The sequence below is a fragment of the Telopea speciosissima genome, chromosome 4 (assembly GCF_018873765.1).
Source record: "Telopea speciosissima isolate NSW1024214 ecotype Mountain lineage chromosome 4, Tspe_v1, whole genome shotgun sequence".
NCBI classification, from domain to species: Eukaryota; Viridiplantae; Streptophyta; class Magnoliopsida; order Proteales; family Proteaceae; genus Telopea; species Telopea speciosissima.
Genome location: NC_057919.1, coordinates 65,028,908 through 65,048,832, shown reverse-complemented (window position 1 = coordinate 65,048,832; position 19,925 = coordinate 65,028,908). Strand labels below are relative to the sequence as shown.

At 42.7% G+C, this 19,925-nt stretch overlaps 1 protein-coding gene across 2 annotated transcripts in view; it reads left to right on the top strand.

The window, feature by feature from the left end:
* The window catches only part of LOC122658659, a 218,728-nt gene that overhangs the window by 183,145 nt on the left and 15,658 nt on the right, over nucleotides 1-19,925 (top strand). For both annotated transcript variants that reach the window (XM_043853701.1, XM_043853700.1), the window contains exons 50-57: nucleotides 5,945-6,398; nucleotides 6,491-6,577; nucleotides 13,914-14,069; nucleotides 14,174-14,358; nucleotides 14,800-15,336; nucleotides 15,537-15,714; nucleotides 15,829-15,971; nucleotides 16,059-16,185. In XM_043853701.1, the coding sequence (XP_043709636.1) occupies nucleotides 5,945-6,398; nucleotides 6,491-6,577; nucleotides 13,914-14,069; nucleotides 14,174-14,358; nucleotides 14,800-15,336; nucleotides 15,537-15,714; nucleotides 15,829-15,971; nucleotides 16,059-16,185 (1,867 nt within the window). The remainder of the gene's footprint in view (nucleotides 1-5,944; nucleotides 6,399-6,490; nucleotides 6,578-13,913; nucleotides 14,070-14,173; nucleotides 14,359-14,799; nucleotides 15,337-15,536; nucleotides 15,715-15,828; nucleotides 15,972-16,058; nucleotides 16,186-19,925) is intronic.

Below are 19,925 nucleotides of genomic sequence, written 5' to 3'. Positions count from 1 at the left end.
CACTTTCAGGGGCACCGCCTAATTCCAGATCCATTTTGAAAAGGACCTATCAGGGTCCCTATGCCGGACTTCGTTCCATGTTGATCTAGAGGAGAAACGGCCATCACACGCAGGAGTCCATATCAACAAATCTTCCCTGTTTGAAAGCGCAAAGTCCCCTGACCTAATGCTGTCCCTAATTGCCTCCGAATCGATGAGGCTTAGGATGTCCTCCTTCCAAGCCCCCTCATCATCGACCGCATCTTTAACACACAGGTTCAGATCCACAAGCAAACCATTATCCACAAAGTCTATTAGAGGGCCTACTCCCACCCAGTTATCCAGCCAGAAAGAAACATTGCCAACCCCAAGCAGCCATCTGGACCTCTCCAAAACAAACCCCTTGAACTCCAAGGTGCTTCGCCAAGATTTAGAACCAGTCCCAACCCGCCCAGCCAAAGTGACATGCATATTTTTAAAATACTTGGCCCTGAAAAATTCACTCCACAGCGTTTGCTCCGATAAGACCTTCCAAAACCCTTTCAACCTGAGTGAAGTCCCCACATCCTGCAGCAGTTGAACCCCAAGTCCCCCTTCCGCCAGAGGCCTACAAACTTTCTGCCAGTTTACCCAGTGCCTGCGGTTACCCCATTCAGAGCTGCCCCAAAGAAAATCAGCAAAGATCTTGTACAGACTGCGCAGGACCGCTTTCGGTGAATCCAGAGTGGCCAAGACATGAATTGGCATAGAGGAGAGGACATGCCTCAAGAGCGTAACACGACCTCCAGAAGATAGCAACCTACCCTTCCATCCCGCCACTTTACTTCTGATCTTCCCTACCAGTCCATCAAAGAAATTGATCTTCATTATTCCCGAGTGTAGGGGGGCTCCCAGTTAAGTGATAGGGAGGGACTTCCTTGGGAAGCCAGTAACCACCCCCACCATGCGCGCTGCAGCCATCGAAGCTTTTTCACCTAGAGCATAACAGCTTTTCTGCCTATTAACCAGCTGTCCCGAAAACCCTTCATACCTGGTAATGAAGCCCATAATCTGCATGAGGGAGCTCTTCAATCCTGTGGAAAAAATAATGGTGTCGTCTGCAAAGAGGCTATGTGAGATTCCTGGGCATCCCCTCGGAAGTCTGTAAAAGGCTGCCAGTCCATCAACAAACAACCCTTTTAAACCCCTGCTTAGCACCTCCTCTGCCAAGATAAACAGGGCTGGAGAGAGGGGGTCTCCCTGCCACACCCCCTAGATGATTTAAAAAAACCCGACTGCTTGCCCCCCATAACTACAGAAAACTAGCAGTTCTCAACCGTCTTCTTGATCAGAGATATCCAAGCCTCGCTAAAGCCATACCTTTGCAAGACAAACCAGAGGAACTCCCACTCTAGGCGGTCATAAGCCTTGGCCATATCCAACTTGAGAATCACATTGCCAATCCTTGTTTTTCAGTTCAAGTCTTGAACCATCTCCTGGACAATGGCAATGTTGTCATGTATGCATCTTCCCTGTACAAACGCACCTTGCTCCTCCGCTACCAATGATGGAAGGAGCCCTACCAATCTTGAGGTAATGATCTTTGCCAGGATCTTATAGGAGAAGTTACACAAACTAATAGGCCGAAAATCTGCCATTACCTCCGGGTTGTCCTTCTTAGGAATGAGTACCAGATTGGCCGACGTATAGCTTCTTGGGAGAGCTCCGCCCGTGAAAAAATCCTGCACTGCCTCCCACACATCATGTCCCACTAACTCCCAACAGGCTGAGAAGAAGATCCCAGAAAAACCGTCAGGGCCTTGGGCACTGTCCCCAGATAAGGGAAAAACAGCTCTCCTCACTTCCTCCATAGATGGGACCCCCAGGAGGTAAGAATTATCAGCGTCAAATAGCACACTGGGGATCAAAGACAACAGCCCCTCGTCCACCACACACCCCTGAGAGGCATAAGTCCCAGAAAAATGCTGCACTGCCTCTGCCTGAATCGCATCGGGATCCAAAATCCACTCTCCATCTCCTCCCTTGACTTTGTGGATGCCAGCTTTCCTTCGTCTGACCTTCACTAAGGAATGGAAGAACTTCGTGTTTCGGTCCCCCTCCTTCAACCAGGTTGCCCTTGATTTTTGCCTCCAGAAAATTTCCTCCTGTAATAGAACACCCTGAAGGGCCTCCCTGGCCGCCTGCAGGGCCCCCCTAGACTCCTCACTGTTACACTGGTCTGATTCTGCTTCTGCCTTGCTAACACAGTCCTCTGCATCCCTAACCCTCTGGTGGATGTTGCCAAACACCTCCTTGTTCCAATGACGTAGAGCACCGCGAAGTCCTTTAAGCTTTAGAAATAGAACACAGAGCGGAGATCCCATAACCGGCTTGTCCCACTAGCTCTTGACAAACTCCATAAAATCCGGATGTAACAACTACATCTGCTGGAATTTAAAGGACGAAAAGGCACGGTCACCACTAGCTGCAAAGGACATCCCAATAGGGGCATGATCTGAACAGGTCCGGTTAAAGTGAGTGACCTCGGACCTGAGAAAAGCACCAGCCCACTCCGCATTAACCAAAAAACGGTCCAACCTGGCTAAAACCCTTCTGGTGCCTTCCTGGTTATTCGACCAGGTGAAAATACTCCTAGAGTAACCAGCATCCAAGAGGCCAGCCCCACTTACAAAGCTACCAAACTCCTCAAGGGTGTGAGAGCAAGCAGGGCGACCCCCCGCTTTTTCCATCGGAGCAGCCACCACATTAAAATCACCTCCTACCGCCCACGGGCCATCTATGGATCTGGAAAAAGCCGCCAGTCTAGTGACCTTCTAAAACTTTCCAGCATGGCCTCTCGGTCCAGGGTGGGGGCAAGCAAATCGGCTACCTATGAGTTGTCTCTGGTGCGCCTGGCCGGATCCCCAAGCAGGAAGAAAGGAGTAGAGTACTCCCCCACTGATTGCAAACAGCCCCCACTAGCAGAACTACCTCTGGACACCCCTTCCGTGGCTCCTGTGCACACCCCTAACCTCTCCTGAGAAGGTGCTTCAACCGCCAAGTCACTGCCCAAGATCTGCATATCAGTCACGCCCTCTCCTACTACTTCGATTGCAGCCCCCTCATAGGGGATTTCTCCCTCCTCAACGGCCTGAACACCAGTCGCCTCCTCCGGCTCTGGCAGCGCTGCATTTCCTGCTGCCGCCTCTTCCTCAATCGCCCGTGGTCCATCACTGACAGGGACTGCCACCGTGAGTCCTCTAACCTCCTCCTCAACTCCACTTGCAGAGCTCTCCCTAACTGTCGCAAGATGCCCAGGTTGCCTCCATCGGCCAGACCGTCTACGATTTCCTTGTCTCTGGGCAGTCGTCAATGCCCTCCCTTCACCACGAGAAGATCCTTCCCCAATTGGTACACACACTCCATTGCTGTCTCTGTTGCCTGGCTGAGTATGAACCTCTGGATCAACATCACGCTGTTCCCTCCGGCTCGCAGGGACTTCAGGTTGCGCTGCAGTCCCTCCTGGTTGTCGCGCCTTCCTACAAGCTTCCTTCGCATGACCCAGCTTTGAACACATGGAGCAATACACTGGAAGCTTCTCATAGACTACCTTCTGGTAGAAGCCCTCTGCTCCACACCCAATCCATACCTTCGATGGCAGTTCACACCTGAGATCTACCTCCACACAGAATCTGGCCTCAACCGTTCTAGTAACAGCCGCAGTCGTGCCATCTACCTTCAAGAACCTCCCTTTCGCACCAGTGATCGAAACCAGGAAGTTTCCCTGGTAAAAGTTAATGGGCAGGCCCGGCATCGAGACCCAAACTGGAACAAGAGGGGATTCCCAACCAGAAACAAAGTCAGATGACCATTTCAGGAAACGAAAAAGGAACCCCTGGATATACACTTGCTCCTTCAGCCACACTTTCACGTAGTCTGCCGGCGCCGAGAATCGCAGCAGGACATGACGTCGATCCATCGTCGAGACCACCACATCACTTTGCACAAATAGGTTTTTATGGAGGAAGGCCTTTATAGCGTGCAGAGAAGGTTTGCCATGGCTGCACTTTGCGATCAGTGTGGTCGAGAAGGCTTGCTCTGAAAGTTCAATTTCTTCCTTTGAGAAAAACACAGCAGGTCCTCCGAAGACGAAGAAGGCTGCCTCACCGAAATATCCACTCGATGCCTTGCTGAGGTGGCTGGGGCCAACGACTGAGACACCACTGTTGCGAAAGAGGGAGCAGACCCACCCGAGGTGACCCCAAGAAGGGGAGGATCAGGTGGGTGCTCCTCCCGAGAAGGAGGACACGCCATAGCAGGCAGATCGCAAAACGCCAAACCCTAGCCTACACCACCAGAGCGTAACATGTGCACCCCTCACTCGAGAAAACCTGCCTTTGGGGCGTACAGTCACTATGTTGAACGTTACTTTATCTGTGTTTATTAAATAATATACAAATGCAGTCACTTGTGTGTATGTCACTATGTCACACTATATAAAATGACAGGATAGGAAATATACATGTTGCTTAATCAGGTCTATTTTTTTATGGTTAGTTTATGGTTCTACATATGGCATTGGTTGATGCATCTGATACAAAATTTACCGTTAACTGAAGCATCTGAAAATAACTGTCAGAAGTCTTTTTTGACATTAATCCGGGCAAGAATAATTGTAGTCTCCATCTTGATGTAGTCCTAGGTAGGAGTAATCCCACTAGGAGCCAGGGGAATGGGTTCACCAAACAAGGCTGGCCGATTGGGACAGCTTAGGCTAAATAGGGCAGAAATTAGGGTTAGGGTTAACTAATGGTAATGGAGTTTATAGGGTTTTAATATGCAGGTTTTAAAGGTCTTAATGAACTAAGTTTGGTTAGGTTTGAATAAGTTTTCAAATTTCAGAAATTAAGGTTTAGGGTTTCGGGTTTTGGGAATGAAGGGGGAGATGAGATTTAGGGTTTAGAGCTGGAATTTGGGCTGGAGCTTAAGGTCGAGTGTTAAGGGCAGTGTAGGGGTGTTTCGGTTGTAATATGGGCAGATTTGGATGGTTGGATTGGTCTGGGTGATTTTTAGGGGTTTAGGTTTTAATGGAGAAGGAAGGGGATTCAGGTTTTGATTGAGGAGATGGGTTTGAGACTACAGTCGAGTGGAAGGGTTGACTCAATGATGCTGTGATTAAAATTTGAAAGCAAACAGTGGAGGGAATAGGGCTGGACTGATTATAGAAGAAGCTAGGGTTTATGGGATCGATTAGGTTAGATGGGGGGAAGAAGAAGAGAAGGATAACTTGCAGAAACTGTATACACTTACTGGATTTGCAGATCTGCAACAACAGTAGCTTGAAGAAGCTTGATTGAAGAAAAAGGACCTCCCGATCTACAAGATGCAAGGAGGCGCCGGAGTCCACCAACCCTCACCCTTGATATGACTCACAAGGGCAATTCTCTGAGAAGAGAAGCAGCAGCAGCAAAAAACCAACAGCAAAGCACGATTTTTTAAACATAATTAGGTGGGGGAGCCTCTCCCACGGTTTGTATTTAAATAAGAGGCCAAAGGCCTTATTCCTAAATCTATTACAAATCAAATCTCTCACTTAAATCGTGGAGAGGTGGATCAATTTAAAAATAACTTAAAAATTTAAAAGAAAAAAGACTTATCTACCCCTAATGACTGAAGACAACTTAAAACAACTTAAATAAAAGAAGATTCTCTACTAGCCAATAGGATATAAGAACCTCTTAGCCAATAGGATCACTTCACTTAAATTAGACCAATTGAACTAATTGGATGCAACCAATTTAAACCGGTTCAATTAAAAACACAAAATATAAACTAAACTAAGGCTCCTACTAAAACCCTAGGCTTAGGGTGGCTTCTTCAATTCGAGGAGGCTAGGATCTGCATCACATCTAAATTATCTTGCAAATGGATTCTACAGTGCTGAACTATTTTCATTTGTTGATATTCATAATCATCCCATGTGCAGGAAGCTGCGTGTGAGCATTGAACACAATATGGGAGGAACTGGTGCTGCTCCAAAGACAATCAGATTTTTTGTTCCATATTGGATAAGTAATGATTCATCTCTGCCATTGGCATATCGAGTGGTGGAAGTTGAAACTACAGACAACACAGAGCCTGATTCGCTTTTACTCTCAAAAGCAGTTAAATCTGCTAAGATGGCCTTGAAAGGTCCTATAATGCCAAATGACAGCAGAAATCCTGGCACACGGAGAAACATTCAAGTACTAGAAGTAATTGATGACACAAGTCCAACTCCTGTCATGCTATCTCCACAAAATTATGTAAGCCGTGGTGGCGTTTTGCCTTTTCAATCTCGAAATAATGCTTCTCTATCACCACGTGTGGGAATTGCTATTGCTATTCGCCATTCTGAACATTACACTCCTGGAATTTCTCTTCTTGAACTGGAAAACAAGGTGAGAAACCATCTGAATGCGTAGTTATGTTACCCTTATGATTTCAGGTAGTTTGTTCCCATCCATTATGGATAAACTCGTTTATTTTGTAGGAACGGGTTGATGTTAAGGCATTTGCACCAGATGGATCTTATTACAAGCTCTCAGCCCTGCTTAACATGACATCTGACAGAACAAAGGTTGATACCTTCGATCTTCTTGTGATTTTTATTAGTTCTCTGTTATGTATGGATCTAACTTACAGTGAATATGCTTCCTCTGGTATGGAACTGGTTGAGCCAAGGTCCATTATACATTGTAGAAACATGCATTCATGATCCAGTCCACCAAGGAATGCCCACTAAGCACTTCACTCCTCCCTCCCCCCCCCCCCCCCGCGGGTTATTCATGTATCTGGCTGGCACTATATAGTTGGGGTAAGACCTTGTTTAGTTGATTTGGGGATTTGGGTTGAAGTGATTCATCACAAGTCGATTCTTTCTGTTATAAATCCATATAGCTTGCACGAAATTGATGGATTCCATTGAACTTGATTTCATCACAAAATTATTAAATTATTATTTTTCCACTCATTCTTAATGATATTATTGATTGAAATAACAAAAGTTGAATATATAATGTCTGCGTATAGATTCTGGACTTTATGGGGTTTTCCTGTAGTTATTGCGTTTCTCTCTAGCTTAAGCTTTTATTTGTAGTTATCTTGCACAATATTTTTAAATGGTGTGACCCCATTGAATTTTTACATAAATGTTACTTGTTGAAAGGAGATGAGACTTATTAAACTGTTCTGCTCTACTCGTATGATCGTAGCCCTTTCTATTTCTCCACTTGAGTTTGTGTTTTTTTACAGAATTTTAAGTTTTGAATCTGAATTACGTTTTAAGTGATTTTATTTAGTATTAAAATTGTGACTCATAGTTATCTCAGTCCATTTGCAATCCTACAGTTTATAAACACCGCAGATTTTTATTTTTTTTTTATTGGGGGGGATAAAAATTCATTAGCAAAGAAGTAGAGAAACAGGAGCTCCCAAAGGGGAAGAGAATATACAAGGAACAAGACCGAAAAAACAAAATACATGATCACACCCACACTAGAAAGAGTGGGGGAGAGATTCCAAGAGGCAACAATTAGCCTATTTCTAGGAAAGTCAGCACATCTAAAGGGGGCCACATACAGTTTTCTTCTGATGTCAAAAAGGATGGGAGTCCCAAATCTACTGAAATGATCTGGAGTTGGGAGACCATTGTCATGAGTTCATGACCCAAACCGGATATAGGTAGGGGTTTAGCCCTCACGAGCGTTGATCAAAAGATTGCTAAAATCAAGCGGAATCATTCACAATAAATCATCAAATTCAAGTCTTAAACATAAAACATTCAAACCATACATAACTCTCAAATGACTCCTACTGGTGGCAGTTTAAAGTTTGTCCAAACTAAAATCTCAAAGTCCAATCTATTAGTGATAACATCTCAAATTGTTCCCTATTACACCCATCTAATAAAAGAAAATAAATCTTCAAGTCACCCTCGAACTCTCCACCAAGAGCATACCTCCATCTCAATCCTCTGTGATGTCAGAAAAATTGGGGTGAGTTAAACAGCCCAATAAGACAGAATATAATAAGAGCACAACACAGAAACAACAACCAAACAATCACATGCCACTAAACAAAACAACATTTAGTGGTTTTTTTTTTTTTTTTTTTTTGGTTTCAAATATAACACTTTTAATTATAACCACTCTTTATCACTCTAGCCGGCACTGAGGGAAACAGATTGCCATCGCCCATAACACGAGAGAAACACGGCACACTGCAATCACTCTCTATTGTCACCCACTCTGTGACTATATATACACCACTGACAACTCACATGTGTACAGTGGTGCAGCCATGGTTTTAGGTCTCTTAACGTATCCGTCGATACTAACTGATACGTATCTTATTTTTAGGGTACTGATACTGTTGAGTTATGTAATCTGAAAAGGTATTTTGGGTTTTTTCCCCATAGCTAGTAGAGTCGGCTATGTGAGGGGTTTATTTGTAATTCTGTCCACTCCTTGAAAGTTATAAATAAAGATGCTTGGTGATCACATTGATCATTCAAGCCATTCATTCCATATTGTTTTGTTAACATGGCATCAGTGCCAATTCCTCTGATCTAAGTTTTCAAAACACCCCCCCTTCCATCATTTTTTCTTCCTCCAACTTCCTCTCAATCTCTTCTCTCTTTTTTCCTTTGGATCTCATCATCCACGTTAGGGCAGCACTAATGAGGTGATCGTATGATCTAGATGGTGCTCTCAATCCAACCTCTTCAATCAATGACATGAAAACAGGTTCAGATCTATAGCTGCTGCCTCTCTCCTGTGTGATTTTTTGGAATTCTCCAGTTTTTGAAGATCAGATTTTCTCAGCTTTGAAGGTTGATTTTCCCTATTGGAGCTCCATACTAGCAGTCCTGGACAGCACCTATCACAGTTTTTCCACATCAATTGAAAGATTTGAAGTCCCCTACCCTACATCGATCTCAACTTTCAGGATTTTATAAAACCCTGACAATTATCGATTTTTGGGTTAGAGCTGTCATCTTTTGCTGATTTGTTAAGGGGAGTTCTATCCATACCAGAGGACCACTCTACCTTGATATCAGCCACTTTTTCTGAGTTTTTTTGAAAAATTCAGGTTTTCTTCTGTTGTAATATGGGTTCAATGGTAAAAGTGTCATAGGGATAATCTTGTCCTTGTACCTATTCCAAAATGTTCTTCTTCATATTATAAATAAAGGATGGATGTAGTCACTCTGACTCAAGCTAGTATTCACGGAATTCAACATGGCATCAGAGCCAAAAATCATCCGGGAATATGGGCAACAATAATTTTTTCCTTTTTTTCTTTTCTCTCTCTCTCTCTCTCTCTCTCTCTCTTGCTCGTGATCTCACCCTAGCCTAACCACCGCCAGCCTTCCGCCACCACCCTTCCACCGGCCTTCAACCAGCCTCTGCCAGCCCTTCTCTAACCTTCCCCCTCCCTTCTGGTCTCCCACGACCTTTCTCCCTTCTCGCGGGAACCCTAGTCCCTTTGCCATCATCTTTTTTCCCCCTTGGTGATGAGTTGACTCCCACCAAGGGCTCTTTTTGCCTCCCTATACAGTGAGATTTTTTTTAGAATTTTTTCTCTCTATTCTTGAGGATTTTTTTTAACCAACCACCATGCCTGACCATTCTGAGATTACATCAGCTTCCTCTGCCTCCGATGGCACGTCGCAACATGATTTTGTTCCCTTTCCAGCCAGTCCCATTAAATTAAATGGGAGCAATTACCTGTTTTGGTCTCGCTCTTGTTTGTTTGCTATTGGTTCTCGGGGTTTCTCTGGCTTCATCACCGGAACCTCTATCAGGCCTACTGATGTTGGTCCTGCCCAAGATGGATGAATTTTAATTTCTTGTTCATGTTAATTCCATGGACCAAGAAATTGGTGGACGCTACCTTCTTCTTGATTCAGCTGCTAAGATCTGGAAGAAAGCCTAAGACACCTATTCTCAGGTCGGGAATGCCGCCCAGTGTGATGAACTCTATCAGAAAATCCACTCGACAAAGCAGGTGGAGTTGTCTCTCTCTCAATATTATAATAAGATGTGCACTGTGTGGCAGCAACTGAATTTTTTTGGAACCTTCACTGCAACCTGTGATGTTGATGCCACTGCTTTACGAAAATGGAAAGATGGCTACGGGTTTTTGATTTTTTGGCCGGCCTTAATATAGAGTTTGATCCGATCCGGGCGAATGTATTGAATCGTGATCCTCTTCCAACTCTTGAGCAAGCTTATGCCATTCTTGCCGCCGAGGATAGCCGCCGGACTGCCATGGTTACTCCCGTCTCTCAAGAGCGCTCGGCTCTCCTTTCTAGGTCTTCAATTCCTCCCCGTGGGAACTCTACCCGTACTACTGGTGGTAATCGTGTGTCTGGTGATCTCCCTCTTATTAAGTGTGGTCACTGTGGGAAGGAATGGCATACCAAGGACCGATGTTGGAAGCTTCATGGTCTCCCTGCAAATACCCATGGGCGTGGGAAGGGTGAATCCAATCGTTCCAACAATGCCCGGGCAAATCAAGCATCTACTGAAGAGCAGCCCCCTGATCCTTCTCTTTCTCAGGTTATGGAAGAACTTCAGAATCTTAGGAATATGATGACACGGTTGGATACATCTTCTTCATCTAGGTCTCCTTCTTTGGCTGCCTCGACTGTTTCCCTGCCATCCGACTCCGCTACCACTCCTTCTACAGGTATTTCATTTGGTGGGAATTGTACCTCGGTCATACCCGAATCTTGGGTCATTGACTCTGGTGCAACCGACCATATGACAGGTTCTTCTTCCCTTTTTTTCAAGTACTCTCTCTTTTATCTGGTCAAAACAAAGTTCGTGTTGCTGATGGGTCCCTTTCTCCAATCTTGGGTAAGGGATCTATTCAGTGCATCTCTTCTCTTTGTCTTTCTTCTGTATTCCATGTTCCTAAGTTCTCTACAAATTTATTGTCCATTAGTAGTTTAACTAGGGAATTAAACTACAAGGTAATTTTTTCCCTACTCATTGTTTGTTCCAAGACTTGGAAACGGGTCGTACGATTGCATGTGGTAGGTGGTTGGTGGTTTATATGTGCTTGACAGTTCGCCGGCAGCATTGACCTCTCAAGTATTGTCTTCTGATTCTACCTCTACATTACTTGAACTAAATAGGTGTCATCGCCGGTTGGGGCATCCACCTTTGAGTGTCTTATCTACTTTATTTCCTAGTTTATTCAAACAATTGTTCTTGTGATGCTTGCACTATGGCTAAGCATACTAGGAATGTTTATCCTGTTTTCGATCATCGAAGTGTGACTTTGGTTTAATTCATTATGGCATGTTTGGTTGGAGGTGTCGGAGGAGTCAGATTCTGATTTTGGATCAGCTTCATACGAATCTGGTTCATGTGGATTCGTAGTTGAGAAAAAAAAAACTATTTGGTTATTCTGAGTCTGTCAGATGGAATCCATCCGTAAAACTATTTGGTTACCCTGAGTCTGTTAGTTGGATTCATCCTAAATCCATATGAAAAACTGTTTGGTTACCCCGAGTCTATCAGTTGGCTTCTACTTGAATTTTGTCCGAAAAAATATTTTAACCTTGTTTTGTTGTACAACATATGCATACATTTAATATGACTTTATAAAAAATAAGATAATCAAAAAAATTGGATTAAAATTCTCAAAAGAAATAATCTTTCCCAATGTTTCATGTATCCATAAAATTTTCAAAATTAGCACTAAGTGGTGTTATGTTACTTCAACAAAGCAAAACTCATAGTATTGGCATTTTCAAACAACAGAGATCTCTACATATGGTAAAAAAAATCCATATCCATGTAATTTAAGTATATACATATAATAAAAAATCCATATCCTTTTAATTTAAGTACATACATATGGTCAAAAATCCATATCCATTTAATTTAAGTACGTACATATAATAACCAAAGTCGTACACCTTTTATTTCCCTCTTCTCATACTAATTCACTTGTTGAGATCCAGTGCTTTTACAGCATCAAGCACCTCCTCCAATGTCTTTTTATGGTGCTCACATACTTTTGTTTGTTGTTTTGAATCGCTGGTTTTTGCAGTTAAGTATCCCTCCAGATATTCTTTGGATTGACGTCAGTGGTCCAAGCAAGAAAAGTTGATCTACGACCACCCTATATAAAAAAAAAGGGCTTTAGCGCTTCAACCCTAACCAAGTAACTCCTTGAGCCCCTATTTGAGTAAGGCGCGCGCCAGAACAAGCTGAAAAACTACAGCGCGCACGTTAGCGCAACGGTGCTCGTAGATCCGCTTTACAAGTTGGTGCGATGTTTGGTTGATTTTTGACAGTATTCCCCGCTTGGTTGTTTGAAGACGATGTTTGTGCATCATTTATAAATTTAAAAAATCTACAACCATTATATTTTCCCTGCAAATTAATGAAAAAATGAAATTTGTTAGAAAAGTTGGAGACTGAATTATGACAAATAAAATAATTATTAAACAATAAAGGTATAATAGCCATATTGGGGTGGAATTGGGGCAACACCAAAAATCTCACCCTATATCTGGTCCTCTCGTGCACTAACCTTTTCCACAGTCACACATTCTTAAGTGGTCCAGCCACAAAAAAAGAATTGTGATCAGGGCATTTGAAGAATCTTCTTCCTGGATTATTGGTCGTACTCGACGTAAATATTTTACATGTAACTTGATAAATTTTGCATCTACCCACAATGTCCATCTGGGTAGATTGAAAATTGAATAACATTAGTAAGAACTTGCCAAAAGAGATAGAAAACGATTCCTGTGACAACTCATAAATACAGGACGGATTGTTTTGTCCAGAATACAAAACATTCAAATATTCCCACAACTCCTTGACAGTATCAATATGTGTTACCAGATCAACAATCTCGTTCTCTATAGAATTTAACATCTGCCCCAAAATTTATGCATCAATAGTGTCCTACAATGTATCATCATCAGGTTTTGTCTTCGTCAAGTGACTCTGTTGGTCGCGACCTGTCAAACACCAATTGAACAATCTTCTTCCATTGCTGAAAATTAGCAACTCCTTCTGAGTTCTTCTCAATGATTCGATTAGAGGACGAAGACACCACCTCGATCACAACATTCTTTGTATCAGTCATCTTCAACAAAGCAACTAGAACCAAAAATTTAATATAGGATGGAGTGCAAAGGAAGCCACAAAATAACCAAAATCGATTTTGTGAAGAACACTGAAAAAGTCAATTCTGTGAAGAACCCTGAAACTTCTTAAACTTGACTTCAACCTTCACTTCATGAACCAGCAACCACCATAAAAAAGACCTAGTTCCTCAATGTACTCATGAACTAGTCTCTAAACGAAACCTAATAGCAGCAAAGGGTGTTGCCCCCTTCAAGCTGAAAAAGAAGAAAGAAGAAATAGGGAGAAGAAGAGAGTCGACTTCAAGAGAATGGGAGTCGATCAATATGATCTTCCTCCACATACCACATAATATTTATAATGAAATAACCCTAACTAAGCATAAGGGGAAAACAGAAAAAATAAAAGAAATAAAATAATAGCACTGCTGAGTATTAGTGCTAATCCCGATAACAAAGATGTTGATCACCTCTTTTTCAGTTGCCCTTTCTCCTCAAGGATTTGGACTTGGCTTCTTACATGATGTTGGCCTGTAGAAGACGAATCTTGCCTTTTCAGCGTGAGTGGATTTGGGTGGTGGATATGACCTTTGGAGGTTCCTCAGTTTGTAACTGAGTGGGTAACACCACAGAATTTTTGTTAATTGAAAACCGAAGTTTGTCCTAAATAAAAAGTTGTAACCCTTCTTCAGACTGTTCTTTTCTTATAGAAATGATAAATAAGCTATCAATTGTTGTTCTTGACATTTTCTGGCCGATGTATCTATGATCTAAATTGCCAGAGTTGTGTGTTCTGCAGGTTGTACATTTTCAACCACAGACTGTATTTATCAATAGGGTTGGTCGCAGTCTTGCACTGCAGCAATGTGGGACTCAACCAGTGAAACTAATCCATCCTAATGATCCTCCAACACAATTCCAATGGCAATCCAAGGAAAAAGTTGAACTGTTGAAGGTTCGTAACTAATGTCTTTATTAATGGATGGATGGTGTCTTCCTTTTACATACATGTAGTTTATTATCGCTCGAGTTATGGGCACCATTTGACTCTGATTTCAGATGTGTGTGAAAGGATACAAATGGAGTAAACCATTTAGCATTGGAAGTGAGGGTGTGATGTGTGTCTCTATGAAGAATGATAGAGGAAGTGACCAAATGTATGTTAGAGTCGAAGTACAAAATGGATCAAAATATTCACGCTATGAAGTTGTTTTTCGCCCTGCATCATTGTCAAGCCCTTACAGGTAAAACTATATCCACAGTTTTGCCCTAATGTTTTGAACATTTATTTTCTGCTGATCATGAGAGAATGTATATTTTTTATTAAAAAAAATCTAAAATTGTTTAATTAACTGTAAAGATCACTCCAGGGCAAGTTTCACAATCTTTTATGAATTTTTGGAACTATACAAAGGTTATTTTTTTCATAGGGTAGCATCTAATTAATTGCAAGAGTGATGGTTCCTTTTTTGTGTCTTCTTTGGTATTGGGGTTGGTGTATGTGGTCGAATACAAGTGTTGGGAAACTTTCCCCCTCCCTACCAGAAAAGCAAATATTAGATGACTGGAACCTCTTGTAAAATGGTTAATGAAAGATAATCCCACTTGTCGTTTATTGCATATTTGTTGCTATTGGTCTTATTTTATCTATCTGCATTTGGTAACCCTTTAACTGTTCTCAACAGGATTGAAAATCGTTCTATGTTCTTACCCATACGTTTTCGACAAGTAAATGGTACCAGTGATTCTTGGTGGTGTCTTTTTCCTAATTCGGCAGCTTCCTTTTTATGGGAAGATCTTGGTAGGCAACGATTATTGGAAGTCATGGTAGATGGAGCTGACCCCTCAAAATCAGAGAAGTATAATATCGATGAGGTTGCTGACCACCAGCCCATCCATGAACCTGGTGGAGGACCTACTAGCGCTTTGCGTATTACTGTCCTAAAACAAGAGAAGATGAATGTTGTTAAAATTAGTGACTGGATGCCAGAAAATGGACTTAATGCAGTTATGCCCGGAAGATCCCCATCATCTTTGTCTCATATGTCTCAAAGTGATTTGCAACTTCAACAATCTCAGGCAGATTGTGAATTTCATGTCATTGTTGAGCTTGCAGAGCTGGGGTTATCCATTATTGATCATACTCCTGAGGAGATACTCTATCTTTCAGTGCAGAATCTTCTTCTGTCACATTCCACTGGCTTGGGATCTGGAATTAGTAGGTAGGTTTTTCTTTGAACAAATACAACTTGGTCTTTGAAACAACCTTTCATTAGGGATGAACTCATCCATCCATGTAGTTTTCTTACCCTGGAAGAATTTCAGAGATTCTCATGGTGTCTTGTATTTAATAATCCAGTACTCTACAACCATTGTTTCTAATGATTCATTTTCTCAATAAATATTCCCTTGTCATTTTCAGGTTTAAGTTACGGATGAATGCAATCCAGATAGATAACCAGTTGCCATTGACACCAATGCCTGTTATCTTAAGGCCACAGAAAGTTGGAGGACAGATTGATTACATCTTGAAATTATCTTTGACAGCACAATTAAATGGATCCCTGGATTTATGCATCTACCCATATATTGGTTTCTATGTAAGGGCTCTTACTTTATTGCTCAGTTCAGATTATTCAATCAATTTAAACTTGGAAATTTGTTCTCATAGCTTCTAATTTATTGTGTTACGAAAATTCTTTCCAAACCACCAGGGTCCTGAAAATAGTGCTTTTTTGATAAACATCCATGAACCTATCATATGGCGCATTCATGAAATGATCCAGCGAGTAAACCTCAGTAGGTTTCATGACAGTCAAACAACTGCCGTCTCAGTTGATCCGATTATACAAATTGGGTATAGAAAATGCTTTCTTGAAATTCTGTCATATATTTATGCATTTTCTAGTTTAAAATTTTGAGAAACTATTTGCTGGACATACAGGGTGTTTAACATCTCTGAAATTCAATTCAAAGTGTCAATGGCTATGTCACCAACTCAACGACCAACAGGTGTACTCGGATTTTGGTTGTCCTTGATGACTGCATTGGGGAATACAGAGAATATGGCAGTAAGTCCTGTTATTTTTTTCATTAAGTTAATCTGTAACTGTTGAAGGTCCCCCCCCCCCCCACCCCATTAAAATGAGTATGATATTCAAGGTTTGCTTGTATATGTTAGCCCATCTTTAGGTTGACCCAAAGGACTTTAGGTCCATAGAAGGGGGGAAATGTGGGATGACATATTCCTGCAGCTAAGTCTTTTGAGGAAGAAAAAAACAATTGGCCCAATAGTACTTTTCTTTTTTCTTTTCTTTTTGATGGCCCAGTCCATCAGACTACATATTCCTGTGCAGCTCAATGGGCACATTGGTTTCAATCATATACAACTATAAATTTAAAATTAGAAAGAAAAAAAAATTGTTCTCCTTAACACTGTAATGTAGTCCTAGATAGGTAGGAGGCCTACTAGGAGCCAAACAACAAGATCAAATAACAAAAGGGGTTGCTGGTTCGAATGGACAGCACTAGGATTTAGGTCAATTCCTAGGGTTTGGGTGGGATATTGGGAAAGGGGTTTATACGGTATTAATGGGCAGGTCTAGGGGTCAATATGGTATAAAAATAATTGGATTTGGGAAGGTTTTAAAATTCTGCACTTCTGGACAGAATTGTGTTGCAGGTTTTGGGTTTTTATGGAGTGAAGGAATGGAGGGGATAAAGTGGAGACTAAGGGCTAGGGTTAAGGTCAAATGTGGGGATTGGTGTGGGGAATATAAGCTGGAAGTAGGGTTCGAAAGTGGTGGCTAAAACTGGAGTTATGGGGGAGTCCTAGTGGAGGTATGAGTGTAGCTTTAATGGAGAATTTGGGTTTGATGGATGGAGGGAACTGTGGATTTGGTCTAAGGGAAGATGAAGGATGATAGAAGAAGGTTTAAAATAAGAAAACAAGTTTAAACTCACTGTATTGCAGGAACAATGGCAGCAGCTTGATGATTTGAAAGAGCCTCCCGATCTTCACAATGCAAGGAGTCACAGGAGTCCACCTACCCTTCACCACCTTGAGATCCACAAGGATATACACTCACAAAGAGCAGCAGCAATGGCAGCAAGCATAAAGCTAATTTTTATTACTCAAATTCGTATGTAATGCTGGCCTCCCTTACAAACTTATATAGAAGACTCAAAAATAGACTTAGACACTAAAAAGGAATGGCCTAACCCTATCCCTAACCTATTAGGTAACTCTCTTTTTTTTTTGGATGAATAATAATTTAATTGCAAGGAAAAAGGGGGGAAGGGATATACAAGGCCGAAGGCCAAGAAGCCCGAGCTAAGTAGGGTGCAAAATAGTGGAAGGGAGACCCCAAGAGACAACAATAAGTCTGTTCCTTGGGGTATCTATCACACTAGTAAGGGGGAGGGAGTTAGCTTCAGATAAAACATCAAAGAAGATGGCCTTCCAAATCTTGTCCAGAGAGCGGGATTTGGACGTCCATCTTCTAAGGTTTCGCTCCATCCAAATGTGGGAAATAGTAGCACAAAAGGCAAGCTTTCCAACCATGTCACAAATCGAGTTTCCACCAAAAGTCATATGAATCCAAACCCATTCCCGAGAAAGCGGAAATGGTCTTCTACGAACAGGCTAGCAATGGCGGAGAACCCGATTCCAGATGGAGGCAGCAAAGGGGCAAGTGAAGAAAAGATGATCTATGTCTTCATGGCCATTCCAACAAAGACAGCATCTAGGAGAGACTTGCATGTGGCAGTGGATGAGGAAGGCCTGAGTTGGGAGACAATTTGCTAGGGCTCGCCAAGCAGTGAAGCTTTGCCTAGGGATGTGGCCTTTGTACCAAACCACTTTTTGCCAAGGACAGGGGGTCCCTCTATGTCTAACCATATCCCAAGCGGAGTGGGAGCTGAATGTGCCCGTGGTGGAGGGAAGCCATAAGATGGTGTCCCCTCTGCGTCTATGACCAGGGGGAATAGGGGGGAGGGAACTCCAGAGGTCGGCAAGGAGGGGGGGAGAGGTGGGAGGGGACCAAGAGCCATTGGTAATGATGGAGGCTACACGGGTGAGTCTGTCCAAGCCGGAATCATAGATGGCACGGGGGCTAACTGTAGATGCCAGGACACCTAAAGGATGCCAATTGTCAAGCCAAAGATAGGTCTGCAGCCCATCATCTATCTTGCAAGAAATAGCAGGCTTGGCAATGTGCCTCACTTGAAGAATTCTGCGCCAAATCCAGGAAGAGTCGGGGCTAGAGCTGACAGTCCAAATAGAGTCTCTACGAAGAGGCCCCGCATATACCCAGGAAGTCCAAATACTAGACTTATTGGAGAGAAGCTTCCAAACCAACTTGATGGAACCAGCTAGATTGACATCTTTAATCCTTCTGAGACCCAGACCTCCTTCGGCTCTGGGAAGACAAATAGAGGACCAGCTCTTGGGGTGGACGAACCTGGCAGAGTCCACCCCTCTCCAAAGGAAAGCACACATAATGGACTCGGCAGCCTTGATAGTGGCCTTGGGGAGGCCAAAAACACTGCTCCAATAGATATAGCAAGACTGGAGAACCGATCTGATGAGCTCGAGGCGACCTGCATAGGATAAAAGCTTGGCTTTCCAAAGCTGAAGTCTCTTGCGGAGAAAGTCAAGGATGGGGTTACAGTGATGGGCAGTAAGTCTGGCTGGTATGAGGGGCAGGCCAAGGTAACGGACAGGTAAGGTGGCAATGGGGAAGCCAGTGATGGAGGAGAGGGCTGCTTTAGGTAACTTAAACTGACTAGGAAACTAGAATACTAAAGGAAATAGACTCAAAACATGGCTAGACTTATAGTCCTAATCCAGCCCAACTTACATCACATGACCATAGTTGTCATGGCGCCGCCATGGCGTCCTGGCGCTGGAGAAGGTTGCGTGGCGACCTACGCCATGGCGTCCCTCTTTGATTTCTTCTTCCTGTCTCTCTTTTCCTCTTCGATTTCTTCTTCCTGTCTTCGATTTCTTCTTCCCTCTTCGATTTCTTCTTTCCCTCTTCGATCTCTTTCGATTTCTTCTTTCCCTCTTCGATTTCTTCTTCGATTTCTGAATTTTCTTCTTAAAACTTGAGAAACAATAGAGAAAAAATAAAACATGGCTTGAGTATACATCTATTAAAACATTAAAAATAGAGAAAATAAAAAATAAAACATGGTCGACATGCTCGCCATGGCGGGCGACATGTCGATATATCAACGTGACACCCCTCCACTGACTTGGATCGCCGTGACAACTATGCACGTGACCACTTAACAAAGTCACATGATCACTTAAATCGAACCAATTGGATGCAACCAATTTGAACCGGTTCAATTAAAAAACATAAAAATAAACTAAGTATTGGGCTAATCCCGTATGCAACCTATATACCCATATTTTAGGCCCATAAAAGTGGCCTATTACATTAGAAACCCATGGGATCAAAGGCCCAACATGTATGCAACCCAACCCTAGACTTATTCCCAATGAAACAAGCCCTATTTGGTGATGAATCTGCATCAAATCTCCCCAACTTGAAAAAATTCGTCCTCGAATTTTGTAGTGATGAGGGGGAATCAACATGTGATCAGCAGCTTTGACCATCCCCAAACAGAATTCCGGTGAAGCAGGAACATTGGGGATAAAATCTCCAAGGCGTGGAGCTTTCTCTTCGAAGAACCATGGTGGCATAACAAACTCTATGTGTTCGTTTTCTGAATCAGCAGCAACTGTGAATGTCCTGTCCATAGAGTCTTCAGTGTTAGCAACCTTCGCATCTAATACTTGAGA